We start from the raw sequence: 17,014 nt of genomic DNA on the forward strand, positions 1-17,014 counted from the left end.
AAAGTGAAGGCACAGAGATAGAGGATGTCCCCAGGATCCTCCTTATGAGAAGGCCATGCCCACAAGGAGGCACCATCAGGCTGTGACCTGATTGACAGGCTAGACTCTTACGGGTGCCATGCTGGCACACAAAAAAACTATCGCATGTGTCATGTCAGCCCCTTAGGCCAACCTAGTCTCTTGCCTACTATGGCAAGTGTTATCAAGCTCTTTAGCCCTCTGATAAGTTCCCCAAGGGCCACTCGACTGCACCAGTAAGCAGCAGTTAGAAGGGCTCAACGTTCTTGTTTTGTGGAAAGGCCACTGCACTACTGCAGTGGTCTTCTGGTTCTATTGTCACTGCTCCATGCTGTTTGTGTCATTTCTACTATTACAGCTCCCTGCCCTTCTGGGTTCTCACTCAAAGTGGCTTTGACATCCATAATTTCATCATCAATTTATTCAAGGCAATTAGCTTTCGCTATTGAAAACAACAACAACAAACCTATCCCCTGCCATTGATCAATTCTGACCCAGAGTGACCCTACAGAGAGTTTCAGAAGCTATCAAGCTTTACTGAACCAAACAGCCTCATTTTTCTCCCATAAAGTGGTTGGTGGGTTTGAACCACTAACCTTGTAACTAGAAGCCCAACACCTAACTCACAGTACCACCTCTGCCCATTACCCAATTCCGAAACTGCTTCCCCATTTGAGGTTATCTATTAGAGCATCATCCCATCCCAGTACAAAATTCTGTCTTGGTTATCTGGTGCTGCTATTACAGAAATACCAAAGTGCATGACTTTTAACAAACATCGTTATCTCGCACAATTTAGAAAGCTAGAAAGCTAAATGCAGGACATTAGGTTGGACAGAGAATTTATTTTCTCTGTTGGCTCTGGAATAGGGTCCTAGTCTCCTTTCAACATCCGTGAACCCAGCATTTCTTGGAGATGGCCATGTGTCTGGGTATCAATCTTCCCCTGGATGTAGGGGGCTCTCAGCATAGGGACCCTGGGCCCAAAGGAAACACTCTACTCATAACTCTTCTTCCTTGATGGTGGTCAGGCCCCTCCTTTGCTTGGTTCTATCCACTTTTATCTCTCTTTTTTTCTATTTTTATTTTTTTAATCATTTTATTGGGGCTCATACAATTCATCACAATCCATACATACATCAATCGTGTAAAGCACACTTATACATTTGTTGCCCTCATCATTCTCAAAATTCGCTTTCCTCTTGGGTTCCTGGAATTAGCTCCTCATTTTCCTTTTCCCCCTCCCCTTCCCTCCCTGCTCCCCCCTCCCTCATGAACCCTTAATAATTTATAATTATTATTATATCTTATCCACTTTTATCTCTTGTAAAATAAAAGGTGGCATAAACCACATACCAAGGAAATTCCCCTCACATCAGATCAGTGCAGTATACTGAGGTAAAGGTATTTCATCCCAACCTAATCCCCAAGATTGGTTGATCATATCAGATCACATAAAGGAAGATGATTACATCATTTCATGACTGCCAGCTTACCTTATTACATAACAGCCAAGCAACAGAGAATATGGCCTAGGCAAGCTGACTTTTTTTTTTTTTTTGGATATGATTCGATCCATGACATCTTCCAAATTCCAGGCAATGTAGTTATTGTCCGAGAGATCTCGATGGTAGTGAGTTTTGCATTTTGGGCATTTATAATCTAGTATGTCTTTTCTTTTCCTCCCTTCCATTCCATCTTCCTCTCTATCCCCCTTTCTCTATCTTCTCTTTCTTCTTTCCTCCCATCCTTTCTCCCCCAATCCTGCCTTCACAAAGCTTGCATGGAAGTGGAGCATCTCTCCTTTACAACCGTGTGTGTGTAACTTTCATAAAATTACCAGGCTACATATACAGTTCTTTTCTTCACTCTTGAGATTGAAAAACACCCCTCTTACTTACAGCTATGGAGAACCTCTGAATATTTTCATCTTCACAGTCCTGGATGACCTCACTCAGCCTGTGGCTGTCATGGGACTCCCCATCAGTCACGATCACCATGACCTTTTTGACCCCTCTCCGTGCACCCCGGGCTTCAGTGAATGCCTCTTGCCTGGAAAAAGCACAGATAGAAGAAGGACCAATGAAAAATCACCTAAGATGAGGCAAAGCAATAAACAAACAAAACATGGATAACTGTAGGTAGCCCAGTGCTTTCGCTCCAAGATCAGCACCAACACCCATTGTTGGAGCTGGAAGGCATAAGGATCATTATTTGTCCAGATTTATTCCAGACGAAGGGGAGGTCACCATTCTGCTAATGGTCACACACACATTCCTTAGACAAAGGGCTGAAGTAAGGAGTTGTTTTTGTGGACCGTTCAAAGGAGGGGTGTGCGGGGGAACACATCAGAGTTAGAGAGCGTGAGTTCTATAACAATGCTCCCAGTCAGTTCTTACTGTATAAATATTGACTTTCTTGTTTGACGGGCCTCTTTCCTTTTGCTTTTAGCAGGAGCTTTCTCCTGGCCCTCTCTGGCTTCCATACTTACTCTGGCAGTCATCGAAGACATTAGGAATTCTTTGAGCTGAGGAGAGGAGAGGAGAGTGAACAGAATTTTTATGTGGTTTGAGTGTTTGAGAGAGTGTGAGATATGGGGAAAATATCAGTGATTGAAATAAAAGGCAATGGTTTAAGTCAGTGGCCTGGCAGCTGAGCAGAGTTAAATGAATCAAGGATGGATTGGGTATCTCTAAGAGATGTAGATAGAATCAGGTTTTAGAACACAGAATAATAAGTGTGTTAAGGTGGAGAAATGGAGCCGAAGGAACATAACTAGAACCTGACTGCAAACAAAATAATTTTAATTTTATCCCATAAGAATGTATCCAGGGAGAGATGGAGAAAAGGGAGTAGTGGACAACTTTTCATTTGCTTTATGTGTTGTATAAACTACACATGTTCACCCTCCTTTAATATGTCCTTGTATCAACTCACTCTCTCTCTTGACTCTTGGACGAGAAGAGTGCATCTAACTTCACGGAAATAATGAAAGGATTTCCTCACAATATTTTTAGAGTTTATATAAAGTGAAGCAATCCTTATGTTAAATGATTCCTTTACTACTTTACTTTGGTCGTGAGGACAAAGATTTGCAGGTTTGAACAGGCCGACAAAACACTTCTCTTAAACCAACATTCCACCACCAGTGCAGAGCATGCTCACTCTCGCGTAGATGCACCGTGAATCCACAACGGTAGGTACTGTGTGAGCAGTGGCAATGGGCTCTGTTGGCCCAGGTGGACAAAGGGTATTGTTATTGTACGTTAGGTTGGGGTCTGCCTATCAGATCATCATTTTCACAGTCACCATTTTAAACCACCTATCAAACCTCTCAATCGTTTACTGTTTCTTTCCCCACACCCCCGTTTTTCTATCTCCATATAGTACGTTATCTTTCCCTTCACCAAAGTTGACACCTATTTAAGGACAAAGGCTATTTTATCTGTGATTATTCTTTTCCTTTAAAAGGACTTGAAGTAAGCCTGATAAGATGTTAAACATTTTCCATCCTGTTCCGTAGATATGCAGGATTTTACATGTACCTGCCTGAAGGGTCACAATGTGTACAATTTTATTGTAGTACTCTTTATATGTTTCTATTTTTCTTAAAATTTTCAAAATTAAAAAAAAAACATTTTTTTTTCTTAAAAAAACACATGGATCATGGAGGGGAGGGACAGGACATGTGTGTGCTCTTAACACCACACAGAGAGATGTTCTTGTAAAGGGTAGTCTTTCAAACAAGGATATTGATGTCATATGAGAGTCAACCCTAATTCCTTAGTTCTAATTCCTTAGATGATCATCAAAATGCCTCATTCTCATAAAGATCAAGGCCATAATTGAATGAACATCAGCAGATGGAGATGATTAAAAGCACTTTCTTGTACAAAAGCTGAGAGCTGGAACCAGGGCTAGTTTTATATGATGTCAGAACAGCTACTGGCTGAACTCTGTAGCACATTCGTGTTTTTAAAATATATTCCTCACCACATTGCTCATGTCTCCAAAACACAGCATCCAATGCCCTTTCTTAGAACTAAGCAGTGACCTCTCTACCAGTATTTTAAACCTCAAATGTTCCAGAAAGGTCCCTTTTCTAGGGGCAGGGAGAATTCAGTCTAATAGTTAAATACCATAAGCCTATTTATCAAAAGGGAAGGACATATGGTATACGGAGAAGAACACCAAATGTCTTATGAATTGAAATACACTGTAATGAGGCAAACAATCTTAAAACTTTTAAAATAGTGCTTGCAACCAGGCCTGCTTGCAAGAGATACTGCAGCAATTAAAAACATGTTTCAAGTGTTAAAAAAAAAAACCACACCCAAATGCACAAGAAGGAAACTTATTAACAGCATGGTAAGCATTTCATTTATATTCAAAATTCCCTAATCTCTGTACCCTGCAGCTTGACACTTTGTGAAAAGCAGAGCCCCAAACCAGACAGGGGCATGGCATTTAGCATAGTATTCACGCATGAGCAAAAGCAGCCAGAACTGTTCTCCAGTTAGTTTTCAAAGATGAATATTCATTCTTCAGTGGCTGCTTTCGGAAAATGCACAGCTCCCTACAGGCTTAGACCTCTCAAAGAAGGCTTTGGTTTACTTTGAATGTGCAGTCATTGACCTCTAGTCAATGATTGCAGACGGTGCTTGCAGTACGCCTAGGTTTGTGCAGGTTGTGCATGCAAATTGTGACCCTGCAGGCAGGTACATGTGACCTGACCCCGGCTGCTAGTGGTGATTTTCTCCTGGGGGCCATGTAACTAGAACCGCATGCTTTTCTAACACGCAAGAGTCTAAAGCTGCACATGAACTTTTCAAATGTTCGAATATCTGACCTTGTCTTCAGTGTATCCATACTAATGATTTTAACACCTTTAAAACACTCACCTTTGAAAGTGGGAAAAGTGAGAACGTGGATATGAAGCTCTTCAGAAACTACTGAGAGAGAGAGAGAGAGAGAGAGCAGAGACTGAAGACACGCAGAAGAAGAATTCTTAATATCAGCTAAGCTATTTGTTAGATTCCCATGAATTGGGGTACTGTTTTTGTTTGTTTGGTTTTGCATGCAAGAGCCTAGAAGCTTTCATTGTGATGAAGGGAGAAACAGTGGTGAAAAGAGCTGAAGATGGGCTAGGAGAAAGTAGAGATGATACCATGCTCCATATTGGAAGAGAAGAACAGATCTGGTGATATGTGTGAAATGTCATCCAACCATAGCGTACGTTATGTGCTTTCCGTGAGAACTGTTTGAGAGGAAGAAGAAAGGATGTCAAGGGGAAGGAATTTAGAGAAGGTATGGAAAAAGAAAGAGCATTCTGCATGTTCAAATCCTTTCAACTTCTTTCAATCTGGGAACTGAACAAAAACCAGCTGAAATAAGGCAATATTTTATTTGGCTTCTCCAACGTTCTTTTTTGACATCTTCAACAATGTCAAGTAAAGTCCGAAAAAATATATAGACTTCATGTTAATCTGTTTTTTTCCTATAACTGGGACTCTTAGAATCTAAAAACAAAGAATAAAGGGAAAATATATTCACTAATATAAAGACTAGGTACTCAAGAATCAGATCCAGTAGACGGAAGTAAGTGTGCACCTGAGTCTGCACCAAGGAAACTCTTGGGCTAATAGGCAAAGAAGAGAAGAAAGATTAGACAGTACCCTAAGTAAATTTGATCTGGTTTCCGCTAGTTCATTGATCAGCTGGATCTAATTTTTTAAATGGCTGCAATGTATTGCCAAGGTAAATTTTCAGTCAACATATCAAGAGGCTAAATGGTGAACAGTTACTTCTGCAGTCTTCTACTCGAGTTTATTTTTCATTCATATACCTTGCTGTGTCTATTCCAAGGGCTGTGTTAGTCCGGAGGCCACCTCTCTGGATTATTTTTTTCGCTGCAACGAGTATTTCTTCTGTTGATGAATATTTGTTGAGGCTGAACTCATGGGTTACATTTTCTCCATATTGTAAAATTCCAACCTGAAATACCAAGTCACTGAGAGTTATCCATCTGGTACAGTTGCCTGTTTTAATTTTCTTTAGTTTGATCATATACACCAGATGGAATGCATTTTATTCTTTCAGAGGACCTTAAAAACTTATCAGTTCACAAAGGCTTCTACTTTGACAGTAATAATCATTGCCAACCTGTGCATATTCATAACCACAGAGCAAAAAACAAAGGACAGTTATAAAACTTTGGAAATGATTGGCTTATGCATTCAACAGTTTTTACTGACTGACTTTGGTAGGTCCTGGGCAGACATGATGAACTAGATCAGTCATGCTTTCCTGGAGTTTCTACGCAAGATGAAAACGATTAAAACCGTGACCATTCAAATAATTTTATATTTGCAAACTGTGCAAAAAGCTGTAAAAGAAAAGCTGTAGTCTGTTGGCTAATTTAAAAAGAGAGGCTCAGAGAAGACTCCCAGAAATAATATTTAAGTTGAGATTGCAGGGTTGTTAAAGTGCAGAGGACAGTGAGCTGTTCTAGATGATACCTGAGCTTAGGGACAGCACTCTACACAAAGGTGGGAAGAGGTGGAGAAGGGAAAGAGATAGGTTTGTCCTAGGGATGGAAAGAGAGGCAGAGATCCTGTCCCAGGGCTAATGACAGTGGAGTCGAAGGGAGATGAGGCTAGAGAAATAGGCAAGGAGAGTGATGTGCAGAGAAATCTGGGTGGCATAAGTGGTTTGACATCAATTGCTAAAGGTTCTCCATTTGAATTCACCCATGGAAGGGAGACCTGCAGAGTTGCCTTCTCAAAGAGATCAGCCAAGGAAACCCTCGAGGGACTTTTACTCTGCCACACAGGGAGGAGCCACAAGTTGGAATCAACTCCATAGCAGTGGATTTTTATTTGGTTTTGGTGTCTTGGGGGAATACTTAAGGATCCCTGGTGGCATAGTGGTTATGAGTTAGGCTGTGATACTGTGTTAGTCTGGGTAGACTTGAGAAACAAATTCATAGATTATATACAAGAGCAATTGAATATTGAGAAAACATCCCAGCCCAGTCCAGATCAAGTCCATAAGTCCAATATTAGACCATATGTCCGATACCAAGATATAAATTCCTCTTCAGACTCATGTAACATATGCATTGACTCCAAATGGAGGAAGATCACAGGCCAGTGGGTGGAAAGTCTTGTGGATCCAGTGCTGACAGTGTAAGCATCTCAGTGCTGGCATGTATCTCCACGTGCTCCACCCACCCCTCAGCTCCAGAGTTCTGGCTGCATCAGCATAGCTTTATCAGGCTTGTCCTCAGTAATGTCTCGCAGGGAGTGTGCACGTGTCCTGCCTCCAGTGAACCGTTTATCTCCTTAGCTCCTCCAAATGAGGTCATCAAGCTGCAACCTGATTGATAGGCTAAACTCCACCCCTTCATTCTCACGTCTCAAATTGACAACAGATTATGTCACTACCACGGATCATCAGTTTGAAACCACCAGCTACTCTGTGGAGAAAGAAGGGTCTTTCTACTGCTGTAAAGAGTTACAGTCTTGGAAACCCACAGGGGAAGTTCTACCCTGTTCCATAACGTCACCCTGAGTCAGAATCGAATCCACAACAGTGAGCTTTGTTTTCTTTCTTTGGAGCAACGCTTAATTCTTTCAGGCTTTGTTACATTAGCCTTGTCTTCCTTTTTTTCAAGTCAGCACTTCTCCCACCCAATCCCCCTTCTTTACTTGCTCCTTTTCCTCCTTTCTCCTTTCACTCTCTCTTCGCAGATGAATTCTGCAAGCAGCATACTGCAGAGACAAGCTGACGTAAAGTAAAGCAGGTGTCCTCCAGGCTTGATAGACCGTCTCCTTCTTTCTCCTCCTGTTTCTTGGGCAGAGATGCTTTCTTCTCTTACTTTTAAAAGCCCCTTCTTTCGGAATCCAGGGTGGATGAGCCCTGCAGGACCAGTGGTGTGAGTGGCGAAACAGGGAGGGTAGAGGGAGAGTGGGTAGGAAAGAGGGAACCGATTACAAGGAACTATATGTGACCTCCTCCCTGGGGGACAGACAACAGAAAAGTGGGTGAAGGGAGACGTCGGACAGGCCAAGATAGGACAAAATACCCATTTATAAACTATCAAGGGCTCATGAGGGAGAAGGGAGCGGGGAGGGAGGGGAAAAATGAGGACCTAATGGCGGGGGGTTTAAGTGGAGAGAAAATGTTTTGAGAATGATGTACAAATGCGCTTTACACAATTGATATGTGTATGGATTGCGATAACAGTTGTATGAGCCCCTAATAAAATGTTTATAAAAAAAAGTAAGACAAAACAATCTAAAAAAACAAAAAAACCCTCCTTTAAAGGTTAAGTCCAACCAAATAATGATAATAATCTGCATCAAGATAGTGAATCTGCCTCCAGAGGACTGGGGACAGAGCTCAGCTTAACCATTTGATACCATTTCATCCCAAACTAAGGACTTGCAGAATTCCTTACCTAAAGGAAGGCATTTGTTATAGGAATTCAAGCCCTTCACATTTTGAGTAGGGGAAGTACACGTGACAGGCAATTGCCCCCCTGCCAGTTGGCAAAGCTGGCTCTGGCTCCTGCCTGATAGCCAACCTTGTCTCCAGTGTTAGTCTTCTTTCCTAGCTTCTAGAAAGGTCCAGCATCTATCATCTTTCTGTCTTCCACTGCCAATGTTAGTCTGTTCACAGCTAGGGTTAATTATATTTCTGTTTATCAATGCATTGTCACAGCTCAGTTTTCTTAAAAGCCAGAAGCATTTTCTTCTTTGTGCAGTAACAAATAAGAGCACCCTATAGTTGAAATAATCTTTGAAATGTACAACATCTTGGAGCAATTCTTCTGTTATTGTTAAATAAAAATAGTATGCTTTGTTTTTAGTTTACAATACATTTTTATTTTAAAAATTCTTATTATGGTAAAAATTAATATCACATTTCACAGATGAAGAAACAGTGGATTAAAAATCCACTCTATAGTTGGTTGAAGGAATGTCTGTTTAATCCACAACCTGTATCCTTTATCCCAGGGATCTTTGCATCACTAGGCTCCTTCTCCACTGGACAGCTCCCTATAATCCTTTGATGGCCTCACTCACTTAATACTAGTGTTATTTCAATGAATTTGCTTAGCTGTTTGTAGAGTGGAATGAATTTGATGTGCACCATTGAGTCAAAACTGACTGATAGTGATGCTGTAGGACAGAGTAGAATGGTCTTGTGGGGTTTCCTCCACTACACTCTTTATGTAGCCTGGTGAACAAGAAATCTCCAGGTCTTTTGTTCCTCAAAGTGGAGAGTGGGGTCCAACGACCAGCCTTTGCTTAGCAGCTGAACACCAAGTAGGGCTCCTTAAATACACTACAGATTATGTTTCAATAAATATGCAAATAACAAATAAATCAATTGGGCATATTTCAAAATAAGGAAATGAACTTGTGAATCCTTCCCTAGTTCCCTTAGCTGAGTATAAGACAACTCAGATATAACTAGAGAAACGATGCAAGTATAAAATAAGGTATATATTATAAGTATTATAAACTGAATGAGCATACGATTTGCCCAATTCCTGTACATGCATCCCTGCTGATGAGAGCAGAGCCATCACTGCCTTGCAGGCTGTTTCCTTGCATTTCAATTCAACGTGATGACTGGTTTTCTCTTTATTACCCCTGCATAGATTGAAAATTCTTGCCCCCAATGGGCCTATAGCTTTTGATCAGTAATCCAGAGAGACTTTGGATAATTATTAAGGGAAATCACGCAGACTTGACATTGACTTTGTATACATAAGCATTCAGTGTAAATGAAAGCGAAGCGATTTTATGTTACTTAGATAATCATTATCCTAACTCTAGGTGCCAAGATGAATAAATAACAGTGTGGAAGTTAATTGCTCATCCATTCGGGACATCGTAAAGAGTTTCCGTTTTGCTTTTTGTTGGTTGTATTTGCTTAGGTAGGAAGCTAAAGAACTTGGGAAATTTTTACGCCTATTTCTGTCATAATTCTTGAAAATTGTAGTATCTATTGGGATACTGTACCAAATGCTCTTGTCTCTCAATTCTCGGTTCCTCAGTTTCGGTGATCTTTCCCTCTAACTCACCGGTATCAGCTATTCCAAAGATCGTATCATTCACTTTGGCTCCCGGAGAGACTGCAGCACTCCGGTCTCAAACAGAAGCATTACATGTGACTTTGGGTCCCAACTCTCTATTGAATTGAGCCAGTCGCTGACCACCTAAGACCTCTAATAAATTCACCAGCCCTACCCTTGATTCCCTCGTTTTTCTGTAGATCCCACGGTCCATCAGCATAATCATTAACTTGCAAGCATTTCACTCTCTTCACTTTTCCCCTTCCAGTAGACTGCCTTGGCTACCTCCCAACTCTGTTTCTGTGAGGCTAAAAGTTGCTAAACAAAAAGCCACATAACTTTCAAGCCGGTCTCACTTCAAAGTTATGACCCTGAATCTGAAAGGGGGTTGTGTGCAGCACTGCCCAACAATCCTGCTCCCATTTTCCTAGTGAGTGCACTCAACGCCTCTCTATTGAGTTAAATCGTATTCTAGTCAGAAATCCCCAAGCGCATGAGCGCATCTCACTTTTGCATGAGGCTGAGTTCGTCCCCAGGATAAGAGGTGAACGCCATGCCGACGGAACAAAGCTGCTTTATGCCAGCAGTGTGCAACACTTGATATTCACAACACACAGTCCATATAGCGGAGGACCTACTAGGAGCTTTTGAATTATTTGCATCGCATGTATAGGAAGAGCTTTAACATCTGGATAAATCAGAGATACATTTAAAATATATTATCTCTTTGCTTGCTCTCTGCCTTCCTCAGTTTGTAATCTATCTCACCTCTACAAGCTCATTCTTTGCAAATTTTAAGGTTTTATGAGAACATTTTCACTGCCAAGTGTCTCATCCCTTTGTATACTTCTTTTCTAATCACGTCCCATGAGATGCCCTTCAGACGCCTGCCCTTGGGCTATTAGAAATGCTCTGTCTCAAAGGGTTAAAACACAAAAATAATTACTTGGGAGTTACAACCTTTGCCCCTCTCCTTATGCTCCTCAACAACCTTCAAGTGCAGATGGAAAGATCAGACCTGAGATTCAAGTTGGCATCATCAGAGTCCCTTCTGTGAGATCAGGCTGATGGTGGAACTTTGGCGGAAATCACACCCTTATTTGTCCTCTGCTGCTCTGCTGCTTCACTCTCCTAAATCCCTTATTGTTTTCTGATGGAAAATATAAAATAAATACAAATCCAAGGTGCGGCTTGAAATGTTGGGTCTCTAGATTAAAATCCAGTTCTTCCTCAACACTCAGATCTTGGTCCGACCTTCTCTATTCACCAACCTATTCAGTATCCTTTCATATGAACTCTGACCGGAACTCTTTCCCCTCCTTCCAATCCCATTAAGTTCTACGTTTTCTCTAAGAGTCCATTCAAGTCCACTTTCTCTGTACAACGACTCCTACTGAGCTGCCAATGTAGCTGGCACTAATCTTTCCCTTCTATGGTCTCTGAAGCAAACTTGTCTGTCCTGCTCCTGGGAGCGCTGCATTCTTCCCACTGTTGTGTGTGTGTGTGCTTTATCTCCCAACGATAGCTGTTAAGTTCGAACAGAGCTGACAGGGTAAAGAGCACGGGCTATGTCACAGCTTTGGGTATTGCCTTATCCCGTATTACCACTGCTTCGCTCTGCTCACAGTTGACCCCCATGCATTCTTATTAGATGACACGAACATTTCACATAGCCCAGTGGAAAAACTGAGATAGCAGACAAATGATGATAAGCAGGAAAAGAGTGATACATGTGGGAAATGCGAAGAGTGGGCAGTGGAAATTCAAGTCTCAGGGAAATGACATTCCGTATGAGTCCTGGACTGAAAACTGGAGATCTTGTTTCCTTAGGAACCACACAGAATAAGATATGCTGTCAGTTTCCCCCCAGCAAAGGCTGCTATTTATTAATTTTTAATTCAGAGAAGGGCCATATGAAAACACAAAAATCACAAAATAACAAATGTTACTACCTCCATATGTAGGGTTTTGCTGAGCATTGGTGAGACCTGGTTCAATAGAAATCATGTGCAAGCATAATGTGCAGGATTTTCCAGAATCTCTTTCTATATCTTAAGGAAGGTGGGGAGCACCATAAGTTGCTCAAGCACCATAAGAGCGTCAAATGGTGCAAAAGAGTAAGAGTTCCAACTTCCCCCACTGCAGTTCTCAGAAACATACTCTTTTGAAGCGGTCCTCCAGTTTGATAAGGCCTCCGTGTGAATTGTTAACAGGAGGACCAGGATGATAGCACCCAGCCTGGAGTGCTTCTACTTTGTGGACTTAGTTGACGCCTCATTTACATGACTGCTTGTTAGAAGAAAAGCCTTTAAGATCCCCAGAGGCGATCCTTTCTGTTGGCTGGGCACCATCTAGCTTCTTCGCCACACACAGCACCCATATCGTCAATGTATGGGCATCAAGGAGGGCTGTACTATAAGAACTAATTGTTCGCATAGAATTATTACTGCCCACAATACTCAAACAATCACACATGCCACCAATATCTGCTAAATTAAAGTCAACGAATTACCCAAATGGCTGTGTTTGAAGTGAGCAAAGAAGAAGAAAAGTGAATGAAGAACATTTGAAACGTGGCTCTTGAGAGTTACTGAACGAAACCCTTTCTGACTTAAACAACACAATCAGGGTGGGCGGGGACTATTAGGAAGAAGAAAAAGAAGAGAATAACAATGCCAATTAATGGTTCCTTGGGGCTTGGCAGGGGAGGTTGGGGGACATGGGGTGCTAATAATGATGAATACAAGAATGAAGAAAATATTCTAAAAATTGATTGTGATGATGATTGTGCAACCCTTCTTGGTGCGATTGAACTACTGAATTACATGCTATGTGACTTATATGCCAATAAAACTGTAGGAAGAAGTAAAAATGAAACTGATGTGTCTGAAATACCTACTAAATGTACTGAATCAAAGCATTATGAATAAATGGAATTACTTCCTCCCTTGTTGTGGTTGTTAGTTGCTGCAGAGCTGGTTCTGATCCACAGTGACCCTATGTTCAACCGAACGAACACTGCCCCGTCCGGCACCATCCGCACAATGGTTCTTATGTTTGAATCCATTGCTGCAGCCCCTGTGTGTCACCCCATCTTGTCAGGAGTCTTCCTCTTTGCTAAGTCATAGCAATTCCATCAGCACTTAAATATTAATTCATAGCACAACTTAATTTTCTGGGATTTCATGAAATAATTCATATTTTCAAGCCATGGCTTTTTAAGTAAAGTAATATCCTGACTATTATAAGCCTTGGTGGTGTAGTGGTTACGAGTTGGACTGCGATCCACCTGGTCGGCAGTTCAAAACCACCAGCATCTCCACAGGAGAAAGACTGGGCTTTCTACTCTGTAAACAGTTAGTCTCAGACACCCACAAGGGGTCGCTATGCGTCAGCATTGACTCGATGGCAGGGAGTTTATGATGACGACGTCTTTACTTTTCTTTATAATTTTTTACCACTTTACATAGTTAATTGCTGCTTACAATTAAACTTTATAGAAATGGAAAAACAAAAAGGAATGAGATTTTTCTTTATTTCTGTGAGATGCACTATTGGTTGACAGGACAACACCTCAGGGTCTGTGTCTGTTCAATGTATATTTCTGTTTATCAAACTGGGGTGCAAAAGGAGCTCTGGTGGCATAGTGTTGTGTATTGGACTTCCCACTGCACTTCCAAACTACCAGCTAGCTCCTTGGGAGAAAGATGAGGCTTTCTACTCCTGTAAAGCAGTACAGTCTAGGAAACTCACAGGGGCGGTTCTACCCTGTCCTATAGGGGCACTATGAGTCAGAATTGACTAGCTGGCAGTGTTTGGTTTGAGTTAGCTAAAGACAGGCTTAATATTTTACTACTATGCAAAGTTATATGTGATCCACGGGTTCACAAGCAGATTATCATTACCTAAAGAAATGAACACTCAAAAACATAAGAAAAAGTCATAAATAATAGACATAAATGCTAGGAAATGGGCACCTGCTGTTTGATAGGATATACTGCCATGAAAATGATCCAGGTTCAAAATGTCAAGCCTATGCAATGTAACATAATATTCCATTTATTTTACTGGTGGAGAAAATGGGTGATGGGAAAAACCAGGATTGGGGTGAATGTGACTCAGTGTGTGGACACCTGTAAAGAAGACCCTAAGCACACACATAAGCAAGTGCCTTGGTCTGGCTTTATGCAGCAGAGTGAGAGAAAGCGGTCACTACACTATGCTTTTTTAATACAAAGGGAAGTGAAACCCCCCAGGAATTTTAGCTTTTCATTTCTAATCACTTGCTTCCTTCTGTGCTCAGAAACACGTGGAACTCTGGACTGCATCCCATCCATAAGAAAGAGCCACATAGTCCTGCCACAGTGGAATTCCGAGGCTCCCAGGACAGAGAGATGAATGGAACACAGAAGAAGGCGATTGAGTAAGCTGAGCAGTAGGTGAAGGACATGTCGCCCGCTGCCAAGGCCATGGGAGGGGATGGAAGCTCTCTTGGTCCTGGTGGGCAGGATGAACATAGAAAATTACAGAGAAATAACACTTGAACTGAATCTAAGCTATTCAAGGAGCACATAGGCCCAGGATGGAGAAGGGTCTTCCTGGCAGAGGGAATAATAGACGCCAAGTCCAACGTGTGCAGGGAAGACCCAGGGCAAGGAGCCACTGAAAGGCAGAAAGTGTGGGCATGAAGCCAGGCAGGATGTGGTGGAATGACTGGGGGCAGGTTGTCAGATGCCTGTAGTCCCACTGACCAGTATTGCAGGTCATAGGTTTGTCATTTAGTAGCTGCAAGCAATAAAAGGCTATTTCAAAAATGGGAAACTTTCCTAGAAGTAACTGTGAACTCAGAAAGGCGGGGGCAGGCGGGAGTGGGACAGATGAGATTGGCGAAAAACAGCCATGTGTGAATGTTCTGTATGAGAATTGACACACATTCTCGCTCACTGTCATCGAGTCAATTCTGAATCATTAATGACACTACACATTCACACACATTAGGGGTAGGCAAGACAAGTGGTTGGGACATGGACTCTGGAGATATTGAAAATATTAGAAATGGAAAAGCATGTATGCTATTCACCAGGCAACAAATAGAATATTATCAAATTCACGGTAATATCTTAATATACATTTTATTTTCAAAGAAATTTAGGTACGTAATCCGGGGGAGAGAATGGACAGCAAACATGTGAATAGCAAGAAGCTGCATCTCATACCCAGCACAACACTCAAACTGCAGCCTGATGGACCAGGACATGACTGCCTGGCCCACTTAGGCTTCTTTTCCAACCGAGGAACAATGAACCAAACTCACATTTAAGACTTCCAGGGAGGTGGCTATAAAATGTGCAGTAAAAGGAAGATAAATAATATTCCTAAAATGTAATTAATTTCTCTCTTTCGTTTTGCCAGTTTAATGTTATGGTACACTTGTGATGTGAACAATCTAGACATTGTTCCATTAGTATATTTCATTTTTATATCAAGCCTCACAATTTACTGGTTTTATTTAGGGTAATGCACTTGTATTTGGCATATTTATATCATGCTCATTTATTATTAAAAGCAATGTTATGTTTAGGTATTGCGGATCAATAAGACCTCCATAATGTTTATAACGTCATATCTTTTATGGGAAGCTCAGAGTGTTTCAGGTTTGTTTTTATAGGTGGAGTTTTAAAAGGCAATTTTATAGCTTTTACTCTGTCTTGGGGAAAAGAAATTGGTTTGCAAAAACTGCTTGACTGTTTGCAAAGTCTAAATGGGGCCACCCAGAAACAGAGGAAACATTTAAAATTTAGACTTGGTGATGTTTTCATCACTTGCGTTGCATCTATTACCCTAATATGTTTATCAGTTGGCATATGGAATACTTCTGTTTGTCCATCCACCCCCCATATTCTGTTGTGGTGGCAATTACTTTCTGGAATGTTTTAAACCTTTTTGAGACCATCTTTCAATCGTAGCAATTGTTAATGGCAAATGTGTAGTCTACAGAGAATAGGTCACTGTATTTGATCTTTACCACAGCACCCAGGGTTTAACAAGCACTCACAGAGTAGAATCAGAACGCAGAACATAGTGCCCACTATCTCTTTCCATTTTATTTACAGTATAGCTCTTCATCTGTTGACAAATGGGAGAACAGATATTCTATGGCATTTCCAGTAATCCTTACTTTTAGAATGTTTCACGCATAAAAGTTTTTCAAACATCCAGTCAGCTGAAAGTCTGTCATTTAGCTTGAACCATACGTGACTGCTCTGTTTGTAGGCTAAAATAAAAACAAACAACTATCTATGAGCAACAACTGCGAATAATCCTGTCTAAAGTGAAGCAAAACCAATAAAAGAAACATCAAAGTTTACTTACAGTTAAATCCTTCCCTCCTTCTTAGAGCACACACAGTCTGTGAGAAGCCTATTCCTGATAAGGGGCATGACTGGCCTTTTCTGCATTGATTTTCCTAATCATATCCTTCAATTGCTAACTGTACTTTCTGACCTTTCGGGAATAGGGAGAGGCAAGATAAATAGGAGGAGACTTCAAAAAGTTTGTGGAAAGTAGAATTAAAAGATAAGGAATTTTTCCATAAACATTTTGAAACTTCCTCGTGTGGGCACATACATTTTGATTTCACTGGGACTATCTTAAGGTGGATTTTCTTGTTATTAGTCCTAACAGGTATCTTTTTGGTGGGTTCTTTGAAGATCTCCCTTTGCTGAGACATCTCATCTTCATCCTAGATCTGAGCGTAAACCTGTCTTCTTTAGGAATTAGGGAACTCTGCTTTTCTCTGCTGGGGCTCTCGCTCATTTCTGGAGATTTGCTGGACTGGACATCATCGGACCCCTGCTGCCTCTTGGTTTTGAGTAGCCCGAGCTGATCCATGGCAAACACACAGTCTGA

The 17,014-nt window shown here is 41.3% G+C and overlaps 1 protein-coding gene across 1 annotated transcript in view; it reads right to left on the reverse strand.

The window, feature by feature from the left end:
- The window catches only part of ITGA1 (integrin subunit alpha 1), a 140,596-nt gene that overhangs the window by 84,590 nt on the left and 38,992 nt on the right, over positions 1–17,014 (reverse strand). The window contains exons 7-8 of the mRNA XM_045285243.1: positions 5,864–6,012; positions 1,920–2,070 (exon numbers count right to left, since the gene is read on the reverse strand). Of these exons, the coding sequence (XP_045141178.1) occupies positions 1,920–2,070; positions 5,864–6,012 (300 nt within the window). The remainder of the gene's footprint in view (positions 1–1,919; positions 2,071–5,863; positions 6,013–17,014) is intronic.

The sequence above is a fragment of the Echinops telfairi genome, unplaced genomic scaffold (genome assembly GCF_000313985.2).
Source record: "Echinops telfairi isolate 266 unplaced genomic scaffold, ASM31398v2 ScPeMD7_7469;HRSCAF=8507_1, whole genome shotgun sequence".
NCBI classification, from domain to species: domain Eukaryota; kingdom Metazoa; phylum Chordata; class Mammalia; order Afrosoricida; family Tenrecidae; genus Echinops; species Echinops telfairi.